General features: G+C 44.5%; 1 protein-coding gene across 2 annotated transcripts; it reads right to left on the reverse strand.

Annotated features, from left to right (window-relative positions):
* Positions 1-27: 27 nt before the first annotated feature.
* CXCL12 (C-X-C motif chemokine ligand 12) lies at positions 28-25,777 on the reverse strand. Of its 2 annotated transcripts, XM_084845118.1 has the most exons (4): positions 25,651-25,777; positions 21,335-21,452; positions 9,204-9,290; positions 28-3,738 (listed from the first exon to the last, which is right to left on the reverse strand). In XM_084845118.1, the coding sequence occupies exons 1-4, from the start codon at positions 25,718-25,720 to the stop codon at positions 3,723-3,725; spliced, it is 291 nt and encodes a 96-aa protein (XP_084701244.1). In that variant the 5' UTR covers positions 25,721-25,777; the 3' UTR covers positions 28-3,722. The 2 variants fall into 2 exon arrangements, with proteins under 2 accessions (XP_084701244.1, XP_084701243.1); XM_084845117.1 differs by lacking the exon at positions 28-3,738 and having other exon boundaries at positions 9,200-9,290; positions 25,651-25,735.
* Between the last annotated feature and the right edge of the window lie 765 nt (positions 25,778-26,542).

The following is a 26,542-nucleotide window of genomic DNA, read 5'->3' on the forward strand; positions in this document are numbered from 1 at the left end:
AAAGAGAAGGAGTTGTACTTCAGTTGTGTGTTTGTTTGTGCTTACTGGGAGAAGAACTGGAATCTGCATATAGATTTTATTTAGAAAATTATAAATGCTTACATACTTTGCAAAAAATAAAAAATAAATGCACAGCATGAGGTATTGCTACAAAATTGTCTCTAAAAAGTATTTTTCACATTATTTTGGGATGTTTTGTGGGCATGTGTGCAATATGACACACTGGAAGTCAGTATTAGTCACTTTTTAATCAGACTGAAAAAAAGTCTTTTTATCAAGCTGCTATATACTGGCTGCTTTAAATCCATCTGCATTGCAGCTATTCTGTGTGGGAAAGTAGTCATATCTAGGCATTCACCATACACACCCTCCAATTTTCACCACAGCACTACAAATCATACAAAAGGACTTGAGAAGTATGGTGACAATTAGAGATTCAGCATGATAGAACTGCCTCCATCCTGTCTAATGTAGTCACTATATGATCATTTAGCCATAGGGATTGACCTAAAAAGATGAGCATCATTCTGAAGAAAGCCCTACTGCTTTAGCCACTGTGCTCTGAGGTTGGGTCACAGGTGCACTGCCTGCCTGCTCTTCTGTCCCATCCCCAAAATGTTTAGTTACTCTCAAGTCAGGGTTCTTGTCACACTGTAAATAACAGAAAATCTGCAGGAAGATGGCTTTTTTTTTTTTACATGATGCATTTTCTGTGGTTGATTATTTGATATTTAGTGCTAGGCATGACATGAACTGTCATTTGACAGTTTTACTGAAAAACAGAAATAATGATTTTGACAAACAAATACCAATGGACAAATATGGGTCCCAAACATTAAATATGAACCCGCTCCTCAAATATGGCAGAACCCTTCCCAAGTATATCAGCTTGAAGTATCTGGACTCAGAATCTACTCCTGCAGATTCTGAGATGGTTTCTGAATGCTGAATTCATTTCTCCCCTAAAGCACATAATCAACAAGAGCAAGAAACACAAATTAGTGCAGCCTATAATTGGCAAAGCCTCCAGTTCCCATTATTAACAAAATTCTGTGCATATTTACTCAGAAGTAAGCTCCACTGAGTTCAATGGGCCTTACTCATAGGTGTTATAGAATTGTAGTCAAAATGCTTAGCTTTTATCCTTTATACCAGAAGCAAACCCTGAAGCTAATACAGAATTTGCCAGAAACAAAGATTTTGCCATTCTGTGGTTCCACAAATACAATTCATTGCTGGTACTTGTTGAACTTCCAGCTATAGCCCAGTTAAAAAGATTATATTGCAAATTTATGGGAAACTCTTTCAATATTACTCTTCTTTCTTCACATTCTAAGGAGCCTGTGTACTGTTGTTGTTGTTTTTTCCTGCTGCAAGCCAGATTTTCTCTCTTCCAGATAGAACAGGTTGGAGTATAGAAATGGGGACAGACAGAGGATGATATAACTTTGTAGCCAAAAAGCAGGAAACCTTTGTGCTCATCTTTCTCTTTGACACAAGTGGTATGTAAATACCAGCAACCCCCTGGTCAGTACAGATTTGAATATGCAGAACGGTTTCTAGCATCTCTCTGTGACCCAGCTCAAAAGCTACGAAGACTCACACTAAGTAACGGAAGTCTTGCTCTATTCCAGTGAACTCAAGGATTAATCCCCATTGACTCTAATGGAGGAGAAACAATAATCACCCAATGGCACTCAGGGGAAAGTGCACAAGTCCAAGAAGTCCAACCCAAATCACACTAGACCGAGTGCCTTACTTCTCTCCAAAGATAACAAATTGATCTCCAGCAGAAACCTGGCATGCTTTGGCATGCTGAATTTGTAGGCAGGGAATAAGTTTGTCTGAGGAATAGGTTAGTATGATAAATAGGACAGCCTAACCCAGCACACGCTGGAGCTACTCTTTGGCATTTCACTTTCAGCAAAGGGAAACAAGACAAATCCCTGCAAACATTTTTGCATTTCAGAAACTCTGTGATGCAAATTCTGTTCATGGTGTGATTCAGCACATGGTGGTGATTCCATATGAACTGGATTCAGAAACAGAAGCACAAAAGATATTTCACGTTTGGCTAAATGTAGGTGAATTGGCAATTTGTTCCCAATGAATTATCCAGATGATGGTGTAATTGTAAGCACAAGTGGCACCACAAGGTTGCACATTCCTCAGCATCCCCAAAGCTGTTTTTAAGTCAATACAGGATAGAGCAGCCTTCTCCAAGCTGGCAACCTCCAGGTGTTTTGGACTATAACTTCCACCATCCCTGACTACTGGCCATGCTGGCTGGGGCTGATGGGAGTTGCAGTCTAAAACATCTGAATGGTGCCAGCTTGGGCAAGGCTGGGATAGAGCATAAGTGCCTTAGAAAAGACACATCTTTTGACTGCTGGGAGCTGAAGTCCAGAACATCTGTAGATCTACTTTCTGCCCACCCCTGCCTTAGAAAAGACCTTCTCACAGCATGCTTAACACCACACTATACACTCCCTAACCCTTTACACATTTTGCTTCTAAAAATGACATGCTCTTCATGGGTTCATTCAGGGTCAAGCTACATTAACTATGTAAATATGTAGCGCACAGCTCCATATGGGTTTTTGTTTACTTGAAAGTAAGCAGGGGCCCAGATCTGGATTGGGACCACAGTGTCTGCAGGAAAGTTTAATCCTTCCCTGCTGTAATCTCCCACAAATCCCCCTGCATGCCAAAAAGCAATAGTAAAAGAGATTGGCGATAATAGGGTATTTTTACTATCACTATTTGGCATGTGAGGAAAGGATTAAACCTGCCCTCCCTGCATGCTGTGGCTCAGAGCTCCTTATGTTTACTCTTAAGTAAACTAAAGCTCTAAACAGAGCTGCATGTTACATGTGGTTTGACCCTCAAGAGTGATTTTTACCACTTAAACCATAGGAGTGGTCTGCCATTTTGATCATTTTGAGTATGTGGGAGCCAAAAGCATGTGGAGTTTAATTGCATCAACTTTCCCAATTAGAGGTGCTACAAAATGTGCCTTACAAAGTGCAGAAGTTGGCACAGTTGAAATCTGTAAGCCTGCAGCTTACACAGTACAATAGATCCTTTTCCCCAGAAGAAAGCAACCCAAAATACTACATGAGCTGGGTCTATTATTCTGAAAGAGGAAATTCCAAGGCCAGATGCACAAGAATGCTGGCTGTGCTTGTCACTCTAGAAACAACCCTAACAAGCCTTCGCTCATTGGGCCCATTTGCCGCAGCATCCTCCCTCCCTCATGAGCAGCAGTTGTTTGCCTGCATCTGCGTGGAATATACCAATCACTTATTGCACAAGCGTGGGCAGCCACAGCATGTTTAATCTTCCAGTATAGTTCTGCCCCCACCCAAAAGTATTCTCAAAGCGCCCCCCCCCCCGCAAATTCATCCTGCAGGGAAATTCCTGGGACAAGGCATAAGTGCAAGGATGTTGCACAGCAGAAGGGAATAGAAATCCTGCTTCATATGACTTTCTGCTGTTGGCATGAGTGTTATGTAATAAATCAAGCTGAATCAGACATTACTGCTACATCGCATAGTACTGGCAGAGGCTTTCTGGGCAAATAGGAGACTTGAGAAGTGCATGAAGCGTTGCTTTGTGCTGCGTGATAAAGAGGATTCTTTATCATGATTCCCTAATAGTGGGATATGTGCTCTCTGGCTTCTACAGTGAGGCATCCTGTGGACAGCTACAATGCTCGCCTCTTACATCTTGACTTTCCTGTTGATAAAGAACAGAGTGAGATTTTATTAAGGAATGCGTCCATTGAAAGATGGTAAGAAACAAACTGCGAATTCTAGACACCAAGGCATATGAAGTTTGTGAAGGAAGTGTGTGTGTGCGCTACTGCCCTTTATAAAACATGAAGCTCTTTATGGGGAGCTGCTGTTGGCCATTCTCAATTCTCAACGTGCTCGCAACAGTTAGAGGTCTGATGAAGGCAGCCATCTACTATAGATAGCAAGCACAGCACCAAAGATATTTCAGGGAGGAGGAGAGCATAGACTGGAATCCCAATCAAGGCCAGCTTTTTTGTGAGGCTTGTGGTCTTGGACTTTGTGGAGTTGGACTTTGTGGTGTTTCATGCCTGGATAGCTCCCTACTCTGAACAATCTGCCCCATAAAGCACTGGTGCCGTAATTGTGCAGTCAAACCTATAGGTTGCACAATACACTGGGTGAAGGGGTGAAGTTCTAGGGAGGAAGAGGATCCTGTGAGGTTTAGCACTGCAACCATCACAACAGCTGAAGAGGCAGGGAACATACTGAAACTTCTGACTACAGCACTCTCTCCTCCTGCTGCCTGCTATAGCTCTATTCAGGCATTTCTCTCTTAATTGTATGGAGCCAGCAGGGCCATGCACCAGCCCTTCCCCAATGTTGACCACATGTTGCGGGAAGGTCTGAAGGCTGGAATCCTGCAGGATACATGCACACTGTCCTGAGGGTTCAAGTTCATGAGGGAACCTATGCACATTCTGTGCACATTCTGTAGGCTTCCCCCTGGTGAGATTGATGTATGATGGTGGGCGCAGCGTGAGCATCCACATGAACAATGCCTGAACAGGGCTGGATCCTTACCAGTGTTGGAAGCTTACCTACCAGGAACAGGCTCAACAGATGCAGCTGCGTGCATTTTCTGTGGGCTGCCACTGGGTTGTGGGACTTGGAATGGAGAGTAAGTTTGGAAAGAGGCCCAAGCTCAAAAGTTGGAAAAAGCAAGCAGGCAAAGAATTATATCACTAAGCATGTGCCTGGGAAAGATACAGCCCTGCCTCTCATTTCTCAGTGAGGAAGGACCAGACTGTTAACTGTTTGTGACTTACCTCGGTTCTTTAAGCATGACTTTCAATGAAGAAAGCTCTGAAAGTGAAACTGAGCAGCAAAACAAGCAGCCCTTTGGAGCAAGCTGATCACCAGCACCCTTTCCACAGTCTCTTCTCTATTATCCAGTAAGAGACATGCCGACATGGATTTGTCCCTGGTGTAATCTCACTGACCTCAGGGTGCTTACTCCAAGGAAGGGTGTAGAACGTCCATTAAATTGTCATTTCTGCCCTGTTATTTGTTCCTTAACTAGCTTTCTACACTGCTATTAACAATACAAGCGACTTGACATTCCTGCTGAATGTTTGTTGACTGTGGCCAGCATGACACCCTTCTCCTTAAAGTAAATGAAAAGGTAACCACGGGGCCAAAACAGTTGTGATATGGAAGTAGTATCACAGCTGATACAATTGAGCCATTTGGGATTGTATTTTACTTTAATGCAGCCACAGGGGCTGCAAATTTGACTGCATGGGTGGGTGGCCAGGTAAGAAAACCACCTCAAGAAGATGATTTTGGTAGAGAAAATGGCCATCTCTCTCCCCCTGCAGCTCCCATGGCAGTTTTAAAAAAAAAATTTAAAGTTTTTTTTTAAAGTTTTAAAAAACTTAATATCTTCACACATCTCCCATGTTGCATCTACTTCAGTCCTCAGAACCTGGTTCACAGACCCACCCGCTGCTTCAGGCAAAACTGAGGAACTGCTCCTGAATTTGAAGTGAGCAGCGGTCCCTTAGGACATTCCATATCCTACATGGTACCACCGTTTTCGCTTCCTTCCTCTTCCAAACCCCACCTTTTCTGTGAAGCTTTTTGGCCCCAACCAAAATCAAACATTTGCTTGTAACCTTCCCTACTTTTGTCTTCCTGTCTCTTGAAATTTAGATGGGAAGCCTTGTGAGGCAGAAGCCTTTCTGTTGTTGTTTTCTGCAAAGAGGTATGAGCATTCATGGTATAGCAGCAGCAGCAGCAGCAATAAATTTAAAATGCAGGTCTATTCCAGTAAGGTTTCCCCAGGTCAGTATGTCTGAAATGAGGATGTAAGCCCTTGAATATCACGAAACTGAGTACTAATATGGGATATTTTCATGAGACTGGATAACATGAGGCAAGAAAATGTTGTTACCATCCCCAACTCTTATGGATGAAGTTTCACAATAAGCCAATGTGGGTTCATTCACAGGTGGGGCTCCAAGAAGTGAGCTTGCTACCATTTTGAATATGCAAGCCACAGCAGGGACATGCCATCATGTCATGTGAACCTGAACACTGTGGGTTATTTGAGGGTTAAACAACCCTTGGATAACTCTAGAACAACCCATGGAATAGAACAACCCTATTCAAAATGGCGGCCAGCACACATCTTGGAGCCCTGCAGGTGAATTAACCCATGGTGGCTTACTGTGATGTTTGACCCAGGTATAATGGGTCCGTTAAGACAGGGGGAAAAGCTCCTCTGCCACCTGAGACTACCAGCTTTCTGTCCTGACCTCCCAGAAAGGAAAAAGAAACACCTACCTCTTTTTGGTTGCCAGTTGCCTCGCACACAGTTCCACCTCTCTATCAGTGTCTGTCCTGATCGCACTCACAAACAACTTTACCACACATGTGCAAAGCAGGGGAGAGCTGCATGTGTCCCTGCTCCGACTGAAACCTTCTGTGATGTCCTCACCTTCTCCACCACCAGGGTGAGCACTGGCACAGGCGTAGTGCAGAACTGATTGAGGAATGCATCCAGGTGGGGTGCTCCATACTTCCTGGATACCATATACAGCTATACTTAATCTCCCCAGCCAATCAAAGGCCAATCTTGCACCAAATGGATTCCTTGAAGAAATGGGTGTGAAGGAAGACATGAATAGACAGTCCTCCCATATCCTTCCCACTTATTTCTTCATGGAATCCCTTTGGACTCAGAAGGGGAAATAACAGGTGGCCATCATTTTCTCTCATTTGAGCAGAACAGCAGCGGCAGAGAGAAGAGCTCAGTGTCTTAATTTCTAGTTTCTACTATTTAACTGCAACTTGCAAGCTGCAGATGTGTGTGTGTGTATGTGTGGCAAGTGTGGATGGATGGATATGGTGTGTGTGAGTGAGAGAGAGAAAGAGGATGGATGGATGTCTGCCTCTGGTCACCCTGTCGTCTGCCCCACCAACGGCGACTGAATAACAACAGCCCCTCCCCTCAATTAAAATATAAAATTTAAGACAATTTCAATAAGAAACAGCTAGAAAATCCTAAATGGAACAATTCTTGACTTCCATTGCTAGCATAGCTTATCTTTGCCCTAAGAAACACCACCACACAATTGAGAGGTGACTTTGCTATCTTTGTCTGGCTCTGCTTTGCTGAATCATTGCCATTGGTGCTTTCCCCATAGTAACTGCATGGAAGAGCAGTAAGAGAAAGGCAAGCGGAGTTAGTGAGCAACAAGCTTATTTCCTGGCAGGAACCTTTCACTTCACAAAGAAACCAAGCCCTGAGTTTTCCACAGCTGCATCCCTGCTACACTCTAGCTTAGAAAGCTATTAGGAGGCTCTCCCATATGCAGCCGGAGAAGTTGAAACAACTTACAACAGCCCATCTAAAAGCATTTATTTTATTTCAGAAAAATAAATTTCCATATACAGTTGGACTTTTATAATTTTTAAAATAGCCATTTTTATTGCTTGTGTGTGTGTGTGTGTGTGTGTGTGAGAGAGAGAGAGAGAGAGAGAGAGAGAGAGTGTGTATATATATATATATATATATATATGTATAATATATGCAATACAATGTTAGCACAAGTGAAAATAGAAGCCATTGATATTGATACATTACTATAACTGTCAATATTCATTTAACATACAATCATTTCTGGGCAAGGCAGCTTTTATAGTACCAATAGACACATGGCTGCAATTCAGAGATATAACCTGAATGGCAGATAGCAAGTGTACTAGGAAATTTCTTTGGGATTTGGTGGAAATTCAGTGCTATGCAGATGGGCAAAATGGTTCATAGGTGTGCTTGAAACAGATTTCAAAGGCACAATCCACCAGGGACATGCATTGTTCAAGCCCTTTTGACACTGAGCTTCTGCAGAGATTCCTGGTGAATTATACTCAGCATTTCCAATAGGAAACATTCACACAGGGGCAGTGCAGTAGTATCTATAGCCAGCAGTTGACAAGTACGTCAGACCTGTGCCGGCTGTTATTGGAATAGGCTTCCTGTACCTGACATATTTGGAGCCAATTTCCCCCATGCACTGCTCAAAATAAACATCTAAAAGAATTCTGTTAAAATCAGAACTCAACTGATCGCTGGGGAAGCTAACAGAATTCCAGCAAGCTCAGTAAGAGCTTCCATGTTTGGTCCTGGAGCAGCTGGAGAAGAACATGCAAAGGATCTAAGAAAGTTTGTATGTGAGGCCATGATATTAAACAATTAATTGATAGCAGCAATTTTTGTCCTCAGTTTCTGGACAATATTGGCCCATGACTGACATGCCACATTTGCAATGCACCATCTGATTCTAATAGCACACTTCCACCATCCTTCCACAAGTACTCAAGGACTCAGTTTCCAAACTCACTTTCACTGCAATATCCAGATTCATCCCCAGGGAAGGAGGAAACAAGAAGGGCAAAAGTGGAAATAAATCTCAAGCAGAGTTCTATGGGCTTACAAGAATTAATGAAAAGCTGTGGTATGCTAACAAGGATGAGAACTAAAAAGGATTCTATCTTTGGCCTGCACTGCTGTCTCAAACATTTTCTCCTAGATTTGTCTCATTTGGCATATGTCAAGCATTAAAAAATCCCCTCTCCAGTACCTTAAATTCCTTTTACCTGTGGGATTTATCTGCTGCAACAACTAGGTCAGATCTATTGCAGGGTGCTCAGTGCCACATCATTGGGTCTGCTATACTGCAGGCATTAATACCACCATCACACCTCTCCTCTCTATAACACATGACACATGGATCAGCTTTGTAGCAGTGCTTATCTAATGTGCTGTTGACCTTCACTGTTGAAATATTGCTGGTTGGGTCATCCATGTGTACAAATTGAGGGTGAAGTTACATAATATATGTTCCTAATGAGAACCATTCTGGAGGTAACCGAGCAAGCTTGCTTTGTCAGGGCCCAACTGGATCCTTATCTCTCTAACCCCAAATCCTGAAATATCTCTTCGGTGACAGATAGGGAAGGCCCCAAGCTGCTGAATGACTGTGCAATATGAAGATTACCCCAAAAGACCTCAAGTGAGCATAAGGCCTGTTTTCATTGAAAAACTGATCCATCTGGTTAGAGCTAGTCATCATGCTTCACCCAGGATGCTTTGGCTGCAAGTCCTTTTGTGTCTTGGCTTACTTGTGTAGATATTTCTCCAGATACTCATGAATCCACTTTAACTTGGGATCAATGCAGATCTGTTTGCTGCTATTTTTCAGTCTTGCACTGCCAAAAAGAGAAAAGAAAAAAATTGCAGAATAGAGAATAAAACTCTGAATTGGATAATCCATTGCTGAATTCTGCTCAGTTCTGTGAGAAGTTGCAATCAAGAATGCCTGTCCCTTGTTACATTACATAGAGAAACTAATAAACATTTGATTTTGGTGAGATCACACCCACATTTATTAGGGCTCTGCATTAGCTTTGGATATAACACAACTCCAAGGTAAAGCTGTCCACTTTGGAGATAATTGGATTGCCTCCGAACCAAAGAGACACTGGTCCAGACTGAAACAGGCTGGTCCCAAAGCTTTGCACCTGCTTTAGTTTGGTGTGTGTTTTAATTTCGTGTATGCCCAATCTGTAATTTTTGAACCTCCTTCAAGCCCTGCAACTTTTCCACCAAACGAAAACATCAGACCAGGGGGGTGGGGATAGAAGAGGGAGGAATGTACTTCTGTAACTGACAGCTCTAGCTTCCAATCAAGGAATGACTCTCCAAACAGTACATTTGGAGGACATTGAAGGAACACACCAGAAGCTGTTTTCTGCTCTTTGTAATTGTGTGTCTTTGGTGGCAGCAGCACTAAGGGTCGTTGTGCTTCCTAGAACAGTTTGAGAACCACCTCTAACTGGGATGTTGCTGCTGTTCAGTGGGTGGCTGACACCAAACTCCTTGATCAGGTATGTGGAGTTACATCGAGTCCTCACAACTTGAATGAAGCTCCTCCAGCACTTCTTCCCTGGCTGCACAGTACAGGGAGGACACCCCCATGCTGCAAAATGTAGTACCTGCTGGTCTGATAGTCTGTGAATACTATCAGGCAGCCAGGGAGCATAGGCGTGGGGGGGATGGACTGATATTGCCACCTCTGTTGTTTCCTCTGCTTATCCCCCTCCCACTACTCTTAAATAAATCCACAGTGCTGGCCTTCTCTGAAGAACAAGGAAAGCAAGAAGGATCCACACAGCCTCCTTGCCTAAAAGATGAGGGTGCTGGTGCTCTGAGGGCTTTATATTATGTTACATTATAGTTTATTTCTATGCCACCTTTCAGCCAAAAAGGTCCCCAAGGCAGCTCACAAAAGTATATAAATTCAACATTCAAACAATACAATACAAATTTAAGGCAGCAATATCACAACAACTATTTAAAACTAAAAAAAAAAATCTAAGTCCTGAACACACCCTTCCTCATATCCAAAAGCAAAAAACAATCAGCAAAAATGCCAGAGGAGAGCCGGAGTAACCCCGGCTCCTTGTTAGGTTTCCGGGGTGGGGAAGGAAGCTCGCCTTTGATGGAACAGCAGCCTCTCTCCTGGAGCAGTGTCTCCTAAGCTGCAGCAAGCTTGCTTGTAAGGTCTCCAAGCAGGGGGTGGTAGGGTGGCCACTTACATATCCCCCCCAAAAGGAAATGCATCACCAAAAAAGAGGACGAAAGACGACACCAATTTCCATAACTTTTCCATATGCATCTATATATGCAAATGTCAAAATAATGGGTAGTTATCAATATGGCCGCAGTGCTCCTGTGAAATAGAAAGCTAGCAGTTCAAAAAGCAATGCTAGAAACAAGTGGAAACACTTGTTTCCAGATTGGGAAAAGTCAGCAGAATGTCCCTCTACAAGCTCTGCTGAACTGCCCCATTTACGAAATGAGCATTTCTGCTAGTTTCTGGTTCCTTTTCTGGGGCCCAATGACTATCATTTAAATAGAAATACAGTCTATCTCACCATGGTGGAGAAGGCTGTCTACGTGACCTGTGTCTGCTAGGTGACTAACTAGTCTGTCAGGGTGTTAACTGTTGATGGGCAACTTCAAGGCCCCCGCTGCTCTCCCTCCTTATGGTTCTTTGACATTAAACCAGACTCGGACTGAACACTTCTTCACAGAGAGGGCTGCTCTCTGCCAGCTCTCCAAAATACAGAACTGTCCTCTTTAAAGAAGGGCATCTGGCTATCCTAGGGGTGGGGACAGAGCAGATGGGATAACTCACCCTTGGTGGTAACTGCCATCTCTCCCTGGAGCAGTGCCTCCCAAGCACCAAGCTCCAGGCAAAGTAGGTGGAATCGCTCACCCTTGATGGAACAGTAGTCTCTCCCCTGAAGCTGTTAAGCATATAAGCAGGTAGGATTTTATCGTGTTCATCAAACACTACTCTGACGTGTGTGTGTGTGTGTGTGTGTAAAATGTATGTATGTAACAGTCACACAACACACAGAGAGAGGGAACAAACACAACAGATTTCCCACAAAGCCACGGAGGGAGGAAGACATCCTTCTGAAAAAGCTACAAGCTTTAAAGACTTCCCTTGCCCAAGAGCCCCTGCACCTATTGTCTGAAATTTGACAGGAGGGGCTAGCATAACTGCATATTTTATCCAATTCTGCCAAAACATTTTTTTAATAGTTATAGGAGGTTTTTTGCCCATTATAGTGAACAGAGAAGAAATCTGACACTTCTAAACTGATTCTTCTTAGATTCGAACCAAAGTGTAAATTTTATATGAAGCTCCAAAATGAAGTGGGCCCCCTATCTGAGCTGATGAGGGAGTTCTGAAACAAACAAATTCTGTACACAGCCCTACCCTGCACTATTGAGACTTTTGTTTTGGGAGAAAAGAAAGGAAAAAAGGAACCATTTCCCTTACACACTTTCTGCCTTGCCTGCAATATAGCTAAGAAATGCTCCAGTTCAGGTAGCCCCGAATCTGAGCTTTTTGAGCACTGTAGGAGCATATACAGAGCAGTATAGGAGCACATTCAGAAGCTGCCATACAGGTCAGATTATTTGTCCATCTAGCTCAATATTGCCTACTCTGACTGTCTCTCTCCAGGGTCTCAGGCAGAGATCTTTCACATCATCTGCTACCTTTTTAATTATTATTTTATTCAATATATTTGTAGATATATGTTGAAAATAAGAGCCAAATTTCTAAAACAGATTCAATGGCTTTACTTTAATTTTGTTATTAATTTCCTTCCAGGTTGTTGGTAAAATGTATTTTTGCATAATCTCAATCACATTTAGCAATGGGACAGATAAGAGGATAAAAGAATTTTATTTTAATACTCCCCAGTAAAACCTGGAGCTTTAATATTCTTTAAATTCATCTCTACTTCTTTTAATTGTCAGCTGCGTTTATAAGTATATAATATCTCAGTTTAGTACATTTAGTTTATCAAAATTAAAGGACACATTTAGGGCGCAATCCTATAGAGATAGGCGGCTGCCTCTGAACTCAGAGGCGACTGCCTATCCAATGCAGGGCGGGCGGAGTGTGGCGGGGATCTTCACCTCCACACTCCAGTCACCCTGCATTTATGGCTAGATGGCCGATTTCAGGTGTCTAGCTGCAGCACTTTGGAGTGGGAGTGGCGGCAGCTGGACAACGCATAGGAAGCATCATACCAGCCCTTCTGAGGTCCCTGCCCCTCCCCGCCCCCGAGAACACCCCCTTTCCTCCCACTCTGCACTGCTCTTACGAGCACCGAGTGCAGGATGATCCATGCCGCCTATGGGGCAGCGGGGGAGGGGGCAGGGAGGTGTTTTTCTGGGAACCAACTTTGGAGCACGGGCACTGAGGTCAGTTCTCAAAAACTGAATAATCCTATGGCTGTCCAGCTGTTGTCTAGCAACCATAGGATTGTGCCCTAAATTTATATATTAAAAAAAGTTGACTTGCCTTTCAGATGGGTTATCTGACGTGTAAAGTGTGTAACATTTACAACTTCCTCAACAATCTCGTTTGAAGATGTGACAAAATCATTCCCTCTTATAAGCAGTGGAATTAGATTGGATTCTTGCCTCTCATATGCTCTCTGTATTAGAATGCCTCTTGTTATGACTTTTAAGCCTCCCAGGTAGTTGCTCAGTTTACACCTGGAGTGTTGTTTACCTGAAAAAAAATAACTCCATCACTTATATTAGAAGAAATTACAACCACCATTGTCTCATTTGGGATACTCCATTCTAGAAAAATACGAACAGAGGGAATAAGGAAATTGTTTCAAAAGAGGAATGGCTGGACACAACTCCTGGTAAAATAAGATTTTGCTTCAATATAGGGCTTAAAATTTTTTAAAAAGCAGATTTTGGTTGAACATCAGGAAAAACTTCCCAATAGAAAATGGAACCAACTGCCTAGGATGGGTCACTGAAAGTATTCAAGCAGAGACTGACCGCAAACTCTCAGGGATGCTTTAAACTGGATTCCTGCTGAGCAAGAGGTTGGACTTAATGGTCTAAATGGCCCCTCTCCAATTCTATGATTCTGTGAAATTTGATTGAGGATGCTGGATTTTATGTTTAGGACTGGTAGCTTTGAAGTTGATTTGACAGCAGCATATCTTCTGGTTATTATACAAAACACACATATATTGTGTTTTGTGCTGCAAGTACCAGATACTCATTCCTGGGGATGGCACTACTCTTTGGTCAATTTCACACATAACTCTGGGACCACCTTTTCACTCAATGGGCTTGTTCATACATTATATTAAGCTACATAAATTAACCCTTTGTGGCATGTATGGGTGGCCATTTTGCATATTCAAGATGCAACCACAGCTTGTTGTGTCGTGTGAACCCAGTGAGAGTAGGTTGTTGGTATGGTTAACAATCAACCCACAACCCATGGGTTGTTTTAGGGATGTTGGTGGTTTATTAACCACACCAACAACCTACCCTCACTGGGTTCACACAAGACAATCCATATGCAAAAGTCGCCTGGGATGTGCTAGCATGGGTCACACCCCACCATGGCTTAAATAAACCACGGTGGGCTGCGGAGGTCTAAAATTATCTTTGGCGGTCTAAAGTTCTATATTTTTGCCTCTCAAAAGAAGTACTCACAAGAAGCTGAGTAAAAAACCAAAAAAAACCCAAAGTGCATTTGGTCCTTTGAAATGTCAGATTGTGTTAAACTGTGCAGTAGTTTTGGGTGGAAAGTTAGCATTTTTATGTATATGTAAAACTTAACAATTTTAAATATGCCCCAGATAATTGAACTAAGTGCAGTGCCATATAAAGGTCCTTTTATTTTGTTTTTAATTAACAATAGATGTAGTAATCTGTACTATATAGATGTGAACAGAAGTCAGAATCCATCACCTACCGCTTCTAGCTGAACCTCTGAACTGCCCAGTCCCCAACTCTCAGTACAATTAGATCGTTGTGAAACCAATAAATGCGGCTTCGTCCACTTGAGAAGGAGCCAAGAATCTTCTGGAATTACATGCTTAATTGGGTGTGTCCCCTTAACACTGACCAGATGCTCAAGCGGACTGAAACTGTATCTAAGTGGCATATAACCAGTCATGATGTGCCAAGTCACCTCAAGACCTAAAACCAATACAGTGTACAAGAAAGATCCCAACAAACTTGAATCATACACACCGGTGTGAATGCATATACCTTGCAAAAGCCAAAGCAGCCCTGGATAAGTTGGCTGAGTCCACCCCAAACATGACAGATGCCAGGGAAGACATCTAGGGTGGGTCTGCACCAGTATACTTCCAAAGCGGTCTTTACTCTTTAATATTCAGGTCGTGTACAGCCATCTTGAAGATGGGCCCACTGTGGATCTGCACTCATCCCTACTGGCCGATACATAAAATGTGCCTCAGAGTTCTTGCTGTTTCCAGCAGAGGTCAGCATTAGAGAGGCCAGCAGTACAGACTGTGCTTGACACAAGGGCGAAGCCAAAGCTGAACAGGCAGGCTGGGGTTTGTTTGCTTTTTTAAAGTGCCAACTAAACATTTAGCTGGATAAACATGCTAAGGCAACTTTTTTATGTATTTTGAGCCAAAAGTCTGCCTGAAGCAGGGGTGAGGGGGAAAGAATGGAAATCCACTCTTGCATGCAAGTCAGTAGAGGCCTGAGGGCAGCAGAAGCAGCGCTCACCCAACTGCGAACAAACAAACAAACAAAGCACTGGATCCTGTAGTGGGAGATATACGGATTCACCTTAGTTTCCTACCTCATTGTCCCCTGCAGACCTTGTACAGTCTGCTTTGTGTACTTGCTTATCGCACAATAAGCAAGTACACAATGAGCAAGTACACAAAGCTTGTTTCCTTCCTCCCACAACTATTTAGCCGTTCTTCAAATGTCTGGGATAGGAAGACAAGGCAGGATTGTGATTTTTTAATGCCAAAATTATACATACCCAACTGTGTGCCACTTTTATGGCACCATCACCCTGCCTCATGCATGGATTTTTACAGGGGGTCCAGACCAGGGCTGGATCTATTAATAGAGCAGGCAGGGCAATTCCTCCACAGCCCCCTCACAGCTCCTCCCATATCCATTGTGCGCTACAGCGGTGCCCATTCCTCACCTCCTCCTCAGTCTTCCTTGCGTGGCGTGCCATTGTCCTGACTGCTGCCTAGGGATGGTGCTGGAGTCCAGTTGGGGCTCAAAGCTTGTCAATTTCTTGTTGGCTCGGCCCCCCCAGACACCAGTCTGCAAATCCCCATGCTTGCTCGACTTGGCGTGCACCCAGTTGGGCAAATGCACAGCTGGCCGCTCCAAATGCCATTTTGTATGAAAATGGTGGCTCGGCCTTTTTTGCAAATAGCCATTTATGCAACTGGCAGCCGTAAAGGGGCCCTTTACGCAGCAAGCAGGGCCAGGCAGGTGGCAGGGGTCCACTGAGCAGTGCATGGGGCAAGCTACAGTGAGTTCGCCCATTCCTACTGCTGCCACACTTCCTTCCCTTTGGGCTCTCTGGCTGCAGTCAACGATTTCACACCTGAATCAAAGTGACCTAGTCTGGGCCAATGAATAAGTGGGAAAACTGCACACAGCCAGCATGTCAGATTGCCTAGTGAGGGAGAAGCCAGCTGCAGTGGCAGAGAGAGGGGTTGAGCTGAGCAGAGCAGGTCTGGGGGTCAGGAACCTCACCTGAGAACAACTGAGAACAAATACCGGAGAAGAGGGGAAGAGAAAGCAAGAGAAAGAGAGAGGAGCAGGAGCAGCGTCCCCTTATTTAAAACAACAACAACAACTCAGGCGAGGAGACAGACAGGCACAATCTGGTATGGTTCCTTACTGGATTGTGGGGGAAGAGAGGGGGCTGCTCCAAAAGAAGTAATGTGGTCACTTTACTTTGGCTGCGTTTACATCCAGGCAAAGCTGTAGTCCTATTTCATAGTGGCTGTTTGCCGTTTTCTTTCCTGCCTGTTTTCTAAGTCTCCTTCATTTAGGAAAACCTGCCTGCAAACAGAACTTTCTATTTCCTGTTGTTTCACTCCAGGGATGGAACTGTTTAGCCCAACCGAGTTCAACCTGCAGGAGTGGGGATGGGATCTGCTAACCTCTTTTTCTGCAGGAGAAGGGCTTGTTTTGCTCCACCAACTTGGGGTGGGTGGGCAGCCAGCTCAATAGAAACTCTTGTGTTGTACTGTCAAATCTATGCGTGCTTACTCAGAAGTAAGACCCATTGCATTCAATGGATTTACTAATACTTATGTACAGGATTGTAGCCTTAATATTGATTTGCTTTGAGGGAATTATAGGATTAACTCCAGCAATATTTTTAAATAGGCACTGAGATAGATGTTTTCATTATCTGAAGAAATGAGTGGAAGGTGAATTTCGAAAAAACATTTAGATTTAAGCCCACTTGATTTCAATAAAATGGCTCCAAGACATTGCATTGCAGACCAGAGGCTCTTTGGATTGAAAGCCTGATAACTGGCTCCAGCTCATCCAGCCTGTGCTCGCGCTCTCTCTCTCTCTCTCTCAGGAGGGGCAGTTTTACAAGTTTTTTTAAAGCTCCATTGTTGGCTTAACACTTTCCCCCTGCATGCAAAGTGGAAAACAATCAAATATTCAACACTCACTGTGCCATGGGGGTAAAGACTTTACATTCAATGGCAACATGTAATACACATTTGAGGTTTGTGCTAGCTGGCTAGTCCTTCACTAGCCCCATTGTTGGGGGGGGGGCTTCACTTTTTTCCCCCCTCACTCCCTTTCTCCCTCCTTGCTGCAAAGAGGGCAGAGTTCAGTCCTCTTAAATTCCACTTTTTGCTGAGACTCCCACTCTTATAGAGAGTAAACTTTACTTACAAAACTGTTCCTGAAAGCAACACAGCAATGCTAAGTACATTCAAGAAATGTCACTGAAACTATCTGCCATTGGCTTACTGGAACAGCATCTGGGAATTAGAACAGTTCCTATTACTCCAGCAGCTTTGGTGGGGCTTTGCTCAACACACAAGCAGCTCAACGTATGTATGATTCTACACAAGTCTGATATGTTAAATGTGCGTACACTGAACATGTGTGCATACTAATTCATCTTATTTACATGAACACCTTAGGTTTCTTGTGACAAGTCAGTGTGCCTCTACCACCATTATTATGGGTGTTCATTATGCTACTTGAAAGGTAAAACCAGCAGGAGGAGACATGTATATTTCCTCTCGGGGAAGTGGGGGTTGGTGGGGATTGGAAGGGGGATGCTATGCTACAATATGCTGTGCTGGGGTGAGGGGTTGGCGCGGGGAGATTGCTAAAGAATGCCATCTCTGGCTGCACTGTGTACAGGAAGGTAAAACTATGAGGCTGCAGTACCTATTGCACATCCAGCTGGGGATATTCATCTTGATGAATTAAACACTGCATGCATCCAACCTTATAGGGGAGGATGAGTATTTTAAAATTTGAATTGAATTTTCCCACCAACCAAGCCTTCCAGAAGAACTACTTTAGACAGAAGATAATAATTGTAAACCATTATGGATTCTATTGCATCTCTTGTTTAAATAAAGGCAAAGTGATCCCAGGATCATGTGTTTTAACAGTGAAATCCTATATATGCCTACTCAAATGTAAACCCCTTTGAATTCAGTGGGACTTACCCCTAGGTAAATGGATATAGAATTGCTGGCTAAGTAGCATTTATGGGCTGTTTGCTTCTCTGTAGTGATTCCCTGTTATGGTTAAACAAAGGATTTCTGGCATACTGTGTTCAACATGCATAAATTTGGCCTGTCCACTCCAAAGTGACAATGTTTTTTTTTAAAGAAGCCTTTTTGACCTACTATGTGGGTTCAACATAGGATTTCTGCCTTCCTCTGGTCAAAAATGCATGTGACTTGTGGTTTAATAAAGCAAGGATTTTGTCCAGTTTGCTTTTCCAGAGTGTGCCTATGCGGCTTTGAAAAGATCTTTATGGCCTGCATGGTCCTCCCTTGGCTCCCCCTCCAGTGACCTCTTGGCTCTGCCTCTGCTGATCCACCCTCTGCCCCACCAGCCCCACCAGTCCAGATGATAACTTCCACTCATAGCCTTCCTGTGTTTTCCCACTGCTTCTTCTGTCTCTTTCCTTACCGTGGAAAATCAATTAAGGAAAAAAATATGGGATTGCTGCACAATGCCTTGTGAGTGCTAGGAGCCCCCCAAAAGGATTCACTCTTTTACACTACACACACTAAGATATGCAAAATACAAATCTGAAAAGGGGGCAACCTGGAGACCTCTATGTGGGCTATGAAAAAGCAAAACTAGAAAAGATAACCAGAGATTAAAGAACAAATATGAAGGAGGAGGAACAGAACAAGTGTCCAGCATGAAAATGGTTGTGAAACATTTGTCCAAGTGTTTGTCCAAAATGATCACTACTAGTATTAATGAGCATTGTCATAAGGACTGACACCTACTTAGAACTTGTTCTTAGTACTAGAGTACTAAGAACAAGGAACTAGAATCCAAATCAGAACAGGACATAGCATTAGGTGCGGACCCTACAAAGTACTATTAACAACTGTTAATACAAATTGTGTGGTAATATGTTAGTATGGACATGATCTTTTTATTATTAATATTTTTATTGTGATTTTAACAAAACAAAACAAATCGTGAAGAAAAAAAGGAGAAAAAAGAAATTACATGCATAGAAATATCAATATTCCATTAAATACCACATTCTAAAAAAAAAAAAAAAAAGACCCAGGAGATTATGCATGAGCTTCAAGAAAAGCAGACCTAATATCCATATATTTATCCATTCGTGAGTGGCACCTATATACCACCCTTTCAAATTTTGATAGTGTTGTTAGGTCCTCAGTCCATTGCTTTATAGGAGGTGAACATTTTTCCTTCCAGTGTTGTAGTATCAGTCTTTTGGCTGTCAAAAGGGCTAAGAAAATCCATTTGCACTGACCATATGTTAAATTGCAATAAACCAGTAAATAATTTAGGAGGGAATGTACATTATTCAATAATAAAGAATATTCCAATAGAAACTTTAACCATATTGTGACCTTCAAAAAAGAGGTGACTATTGGGCATTACCAAAACATATAGATAAGAGACACATGAAGTATATTACATCTCCAACAATTATGTAAATTAGACAACCCCTTATTAAAAAGACATGGTGGAGTCCAATAAACCCGGAACAAGGATTTTTTTTGGCTGCATAAGGCATAGCCTAAGATCCATAGATACTTCAGGTACAGATGCTAAACAACGATCCATGAATTAGGCAAAATGGGACACACCAATCCTCTATTCCATTCCTGTCTTAGACCCTGAGTATCCTATTTATTTTCTGATAACAAATATTTTTATAGATGAATTGTGGGTCGATATGACTGATCAGCTGCTATCAGTATTTCCAATAACACTGGAGACTCTGAAGCTGTGAAAGCAGCCGGACCAAGTCTAGATTCCAATAAGTGGGATCCAATAATTGATCCAAGGCAGAAATCATCTTATCCATCCATGTCTGCCACAAAAACATTTTCTTTCCTATTTTTAAATCTGGATTTCCCCACAAAGCCAGTTGTGCATGAGAAAATTGATCAAACTGTAATTAACGTGATATTATACACCACACCTCTGTGACAGTTGGACTTGTGGGAGTGGGTTTGTCTGTTCTAATATGCCGAGAACCTAGTGCCATCCATTTGGAAAGAGGATCCAAATGGAAGGATTCCAGAACAGACCAGAGTGGAAAATCTAATAGGACTGGAAAAGATCAAAATTTAGTACAGGTCAACAAGTAGGCCTCGTGGTATAAAGAAAGGTCCGGAAAACCAAATCCACCTTCTTTAATTGGAAGTTGCATCCATTTCAAAGATATTCATGGTGGAAAGGAACCCCATGAAAATTTAAGAAACAAAGCACTGAGTTTTTGGAAATATTGGTATAATGGTATGGACATAATGGTATACAGGACTACTTATCCTCATACACTTATATATAGATTGTGCCCAAAGCAGCTAACGTATTTACAGCAATAAATATAACAATTCCAAAACATAATAGGAACAATTATAAATAATCATAATATCAATAAGTATATAACACAAGGATGTATAAAACCATACAACACTGCACAAACCCATGCAAATAAACTGACCTACTGCAACAGAGAGAGAGAATAAAGGCTAACAGAGAAACATACAAGGCCAAGTAGATCTCCGTTCCATAAAGGCAAACTGGCGTTCTCCACAATTTACCTACACACATCAGTTGGCAACCTTCCTCCCAGTTCTCACCTGCATCTCTTCTCTCTGTCCCTTCCCCACTTCTCATTGGGGGAGATAAAAGTCGCCACTCCTCCTTCAAGCCCCACAGATACTCACAGCCTGACTACTACTCAAACACAAAGAACCTACTCTTTCCACAACACACACTTCTAGCAATGTCCTCAAGGCTTTATTATGTGCGTGTGTAGGGAACAGCAGACAGGTGGGAATGCTCAGCCCTTAGATATTAGTGCCTCCATCAAGCACCCTTCTAAAAATCTGTACCCTTCCAATCATTCTTCCAAGCATTACAGACGTGCTGTAATGGATAAGGACAAAGTAATGGAGGAAAACGTGTCTCCAGAAGCTAAAATCAGTCTGTTGCTCCTCAAATCCATTGTCTTATTTATCTGTGGTATTGGCTGTGCCCCATTAATTTCTTACTGATGCAAAACTAATGCAAGTTAGTCACAGTGAATCCATATATCCTGAATAATACACCTTCTTTTGTTCCCTAGAAATTGCTACAGCAAAATGCATTAGAAAAACCTGTGGACACTTACATAACCTGGAGAGAACAGCCGGGGATGGTCAGGATTTTCAGGTGCTTAATGTGGGACTTGGCCACATTGCTCTCAAAGTATCTGCAGGGACAGCGGTAAGTCAAGCTGATGGGCTTCCCTAGAGTGCAACACAAAGAAAAGGATTCAGATACCTGGGCAGATATGGATTCCACCCTGCAATGCAAATTATTTCAGCCTTTAATCCTTGTGTTTGTGGGTTTTAGGAGACAAAAATGGGGTGAGAAACTGGAACCTATGAAATGGAGTCTTTAAAAGGAGCCAGCTAATTGTCTCAAGTGGCTGGTGGTAATTAAGCAAGATAAAGGGTAGAACTGAAATGCAGTTTGCCTCCTCAGTGTTATTCCTGCCAAATGATTTTGACCTGAGGCCAAAAGAAAAGCCAGACAGGGAAGAAAGAAAGCCCACCGCTCTGCAAAGCCAAACAACCCCCTTCCTTTGCAAACTGATTCCGGGCAGGGAGGGAGATGCTAGCAGGGCCTTTAGGCAGCAAGTACTGCTCCAGGCTTAGCTATTCTGCGGTTTTACAACTGTGGCATAATCATATAGAAAGTATGGGGCACCAAGCCCCACAGTCCAGTGCAATTGTTGGCCGCTGTTCTGGCCATAACCACAAATTGCATGCAGCCATCATCACATTTCCCCTTACATATGGTGCTGGGATAAGAAACACAGGGAGCTCCTTACAAGTCCCAAACTTCAAAAACCATTAACCAGAGAAAAAGGGACTTCATTGCAAAGGGTCCCAGTTAGGCCTGGTTACTCAATGTCCCAAAACATACAGTCACTTGAAGGCTCTGCAACCCAGTAAACCCTGAAGATCCTGGAAGCCCTCCATGATGTATCCTGGCTGACTTCAAGCTGTGGAGATTGAGGGCCCCTTGATCCTACCCAGGGGGCAACTTCTTCATGGGAAGATCTATTTCTCACCTAGAACTTTATCTGGCCTGTACGACTTCAAACAGCTGGTGGGAGCTCACATGATGAACTGCTCCTCCGTGAAAAAAGAAAAACATTCCTGTGCTGACATGGCAGGGAGAAGGCCAACATTCTCCTTTACATGCTAATTTTCTCTCCTGATGTCTTTTTTCCTTGGATCTGGACCATGGTACTACATATGTGTGTCTAACCTTTTCCAGAAGAAAGGGGTGGTGGGCAGAGAACAGCACCAAACTGGTGACAAAAATGGAGAAGCCAAGCCCCTTAGTGTTGAAATAAATGTTTACGGAATTATCCCACAAATAAATCCAATTCCTTGAGGCATTTCAAACATGCACTCTTTTTCAAAGGCAGCTGTAAAATAATTTTTAAAAATATATAAAACTATGACATTTAACATCTCCTTTTCAAAAGTGCCCTATAATAGCCACTAAAACATATTAACATTATTTGTTAGTTAAAAATAGTAATATAAATTATCCAAGGAATGAAAGCAGAAACTTCTAAAACAGTAACAGAATGTGCCAAATGCCAATATATTCACATTTAAAAAATAACGGAAAGAGACCATCTCTCTTCAGTATTATAGAGGCACCAATTGGCTAATATTTTTTTTTAATGAGCAATTGGCAGGATTCAGAATTCCATGAGCGGAGTTCCGCTCATGGAATGCCACTCATGGTATGCGAGGGAAGAGGCCATTTTTGCGATGGGACAGCCTTTCTCATGAAACAACAACAATAACAACAACACACTCTGAATAAGGGGAACAGGGTGGGATCTAGTACAGGAGAAAGAATCAGTGAAAATTACCTCCCCCTCAATTTCTACAGATGGAAGGGCTGCAACATGATAATCCATTATAGAAGTTCTCTTTTTTGGCCATCCAAATAGGGGGGGGGAACCAACACACACCAATATTTCCTTGTTCTCCAGTGCAAGTTAATTTCACGCAAACAATTACCAAAACACGAAAGAACTTTGTATTGTAAGAACATCAACTGGCTTACATATTAAACAATAGCCATAAATAATTAATAAAAATATTAAACACAACTTCAATATTTATGAAAATTGTATTTAAATCACCCCAAACATAGATTTTTCTTCCTTCCTTCCTTTCTCCCTCCCCAGCAAGCTCACACACAGATTCCTATAATTTCTACTATCCTACAATCCTGATGCCAGTTATATTCAAAGATTTGTACCTGAGCAACCTCCTCACAAGTAATACCAAAGTGTTCATGTTTTCCTTTTTACAAGGAATAGTAATTCCAAACTCTCATTTAGTCATTGAGGACAGTTACACTGTGCACAAGTGAGAGAGAGCAGGTGTGCTGCCTGTAGTGTGCCAGCTTTTACTTTTAATCAACACCTATGATCAGGCAGGTCATAGGGTGTTCAGTGTGACATGTGAACCAACTAAACAACGCAGCAGTTAATCCAATCTATTTGGTAAGCACTTCGGTGGCCTTGTTCACATACAACAATTTTCAAAGGCTTTTTGTAATACATGTCACTGTCGTACCCCTTTTTGTCCATGGGATTATATTCTATGCATCAGTTCCTGCATAGAAAATTTCCCTGTGTGGTTGGGTGGTAAGGGGGATGTTTTAGGTAAGACTTAACAACTTCTGTGGTTTAGAATATGTAGTCTAAACCCCCCAATCTTTTTGTAAGTGAATGATGGTATAGCGTACACGAGGAAGAGCACACGTGTGGACCCCTGAAACATTCCATGAATGAGGCAGGGCGAATAGGAAGCTTGTCTGGAAGCACTCCCGAGTGTCTCCTTGAGCGAAAGACAGAGTGCTTCACACAATGAGGCCCTGAGTTCAACTAACAGAGAGGAGCGGGAAACGTTCGAGGCGCCAGAGCCTGCACCCGGCAGTCCTGTGCAGACGTCTGAGCCCTGCAGAGGGCCGGACCTGGCCGATGCTTGAGCTTGGTTGGCAGCGGCAGCAAAGTTTCGCGGGATGAGGAGGCTTCCCCGCCTCTGCCCTCCCCAAGCCTCGGAGAGGCTCTGGCCGAATTCTGGGGGGGCCCTCCGCTCCGAGACGCGCACGGCCCTTCAGCGCGAGCCTCCGCACGCCCAGCAAAGCGGCCAGGCAGGCCGGCCCTCCAGCGGCTCGCTCCTCCGCCGCAGGAGCCCGCGAGGAGGAAGCCGTCCGACGGCGGAGGCCGCGGGCACCCGCGCCAGCTCTTTCCCCGAGGAAATCCAGACGAGGAAGGCCGCTTTGCTAAGCCGCGAAGCACAAGCACGGAAAGGCTGCGGTGCCTCGGTCCCAAAGGCGCTTCTTCGGGAAAACCCCGCTCGTTCCCGAGGACTTTATTCGAGATGTTGTTCTGGGACTCACGTTTCCAGCGGCTTTTCAGAGGAGTCGCCTCTCCGTCTCCTTTGGGTCAGCTATTCAGAAACATTCCCACCTCCTGTTTCGGGACCGATAAACCACCAGTGGCATCTTTGGGAAAGGGTGGTGAAGCGTGTGAACGCTAAGGCAACCCAATGGACCCCTCTGGCTCCGGACCCAAGGGAAGAACAGAGAGAAAGCCCACTTCTGACGACAGCAGCCTCTCTTGGCGCTCGGGACTTGGCGGGGCGGGGGGGGGGGGGATGTCGCGCTGGCTGCTAATGGATGAACCCAGGACCGTTTCTCCGGCATTTGTGTATTTCGCAAAGGCAGATCGATAGCACTTGGCGGATCAGCACACATTTCCCCTTTGGTCGGCTTTCTGGCCAAATCCGAGGCAGTTCCAGCGGCCCCACTCCAGTTCCTTTCTGAGCAGAAATGTGCTTGATTGGCGTTGTCCCTTGCGATGCCCTCCCCTCGCATCACCACCAGCTGAGCCCGAAGGGGCTCCACTCGGGAACCGAAGTCGGGCGCACTCCCGCAAGCAGAGCCCTCCCCGGCCACGGCTAGGCGAGAGACGCGGGGGGGGGGGCAGGCGCCCGCCCCTGCGCTCCCTCGCCGCCAGCCTGTCATTCCCAGGACCGTCTTCCTCGGTGCGATTCGTAAATGTGCTCCCCGCCCCGCCACAGCCTCACCAACACCTGCAAAGATACAGCTGCCCCCAGACGAGACCCGGCAGCTGCTAGGCTCGCGCCGCGCTGGCCCGGACTTCCGCGGAAGGGATGGCTGTGGCCCAGCCGGCTCCCGCTCCTCCCGCTCCGCAGGCACCCCGTCGTCTGGGCCCCCCGGTCAGTCGCCGGCCGCTTCGTGGGGCTGCCGTGCGCTTGGAGCTGGCCTGCCTGCTGCCGCGCGGGAGGGCAGGCGCGGGCTCCCCCCGCTCGCGATCCGCCGAGCGGCCGTCGTCTCCCCGAGCGGGGCGCGGGCGGGGGCGAGCCCTCGAGCACTTACCTTCGGTGGTGCGAAGCGACCCCCCGAGCAGCAGCAGGAGGGCGAGGAGGGCGAGCACTTTGCTGTCCATGGCGGACCCTTGAGTACGGCGCTGGGCTGCTGCCGCGGCTGAGTCGCGCGTCTGTCTGTTTGGGTCGTTCCTCTCTCCCTCCCATCTATAGAGCTGGCGGGGCCGGAGAGGGGAAGGGGAGGGGGCTCACTGCGGGGGGGGGGAGAAGGAGGGAAGGGGGCCGTTCGCGCTGGCTGATTGCCTGTGGCATGTTATTATATCCGTCCTTCCTCCGAACAGGACTGGAAAGTAGCCAAAGGGGGGGGAGGACTCCCTCCCGACAGCATTGGATGAACCAGCCAGTGGCGGGAGACGGTGGTGTTGTGCATATCCCAGATGCCCAGTGCGCTTCTCCCATGAACCGACTTCCTCCATTCTTGAAGGATATTGGGGAAATTGTCGCTGCTGCTGCTGCGAAGTCTAGCGGGGGTGCTTCCCGAGGCTGAGCGACCTCCACCAGGGATGGTTCCAGACGAGGCTTTTATCCTGCCACTGCCCTGCCTCATTCACATAATTTTAGCGGAGGGTGTGTTCCTCCAGATGTCACCATCTTCTACTCGTAACCCTCCCGTGTTCTCCCACCGCTTCTTCCGTCTTTTTGCTTACCATAGAAAATCCGCTCCGAGGGAAAACACGGAACAGCTGCCCAATGTCTCCTCATTGGTAGTCCTGGGAGCCCTTGGTTTGGAAGCACCCCAGAAGTCTCCTTTTGAGCCACAAGGGAGGCCCATTGGAAACAACAGCTGCTGTCAGAAGGTCCATAGGAAATAATGTGAGTTGAGAATTTCTGTTGACATAACGAGACCAATGCGAGCTACAAATGAACTACTAGTAAAGCAAGGA

Source organism: Heloderma suspectum, chromosome 3 (genome assembly GCF_057233095.1).
Source record: "Heloderma suspectum isolate Gila_16-S chromosome 3, 16-S_ref, whole genome shotgun sequence".
Taxonomy (NCBI): Eukaryota; Metazoa; Chordata; class Lepidosauria; order Squamata; family Helodermatidae; genus Heloderma; species Heloderma suspectum.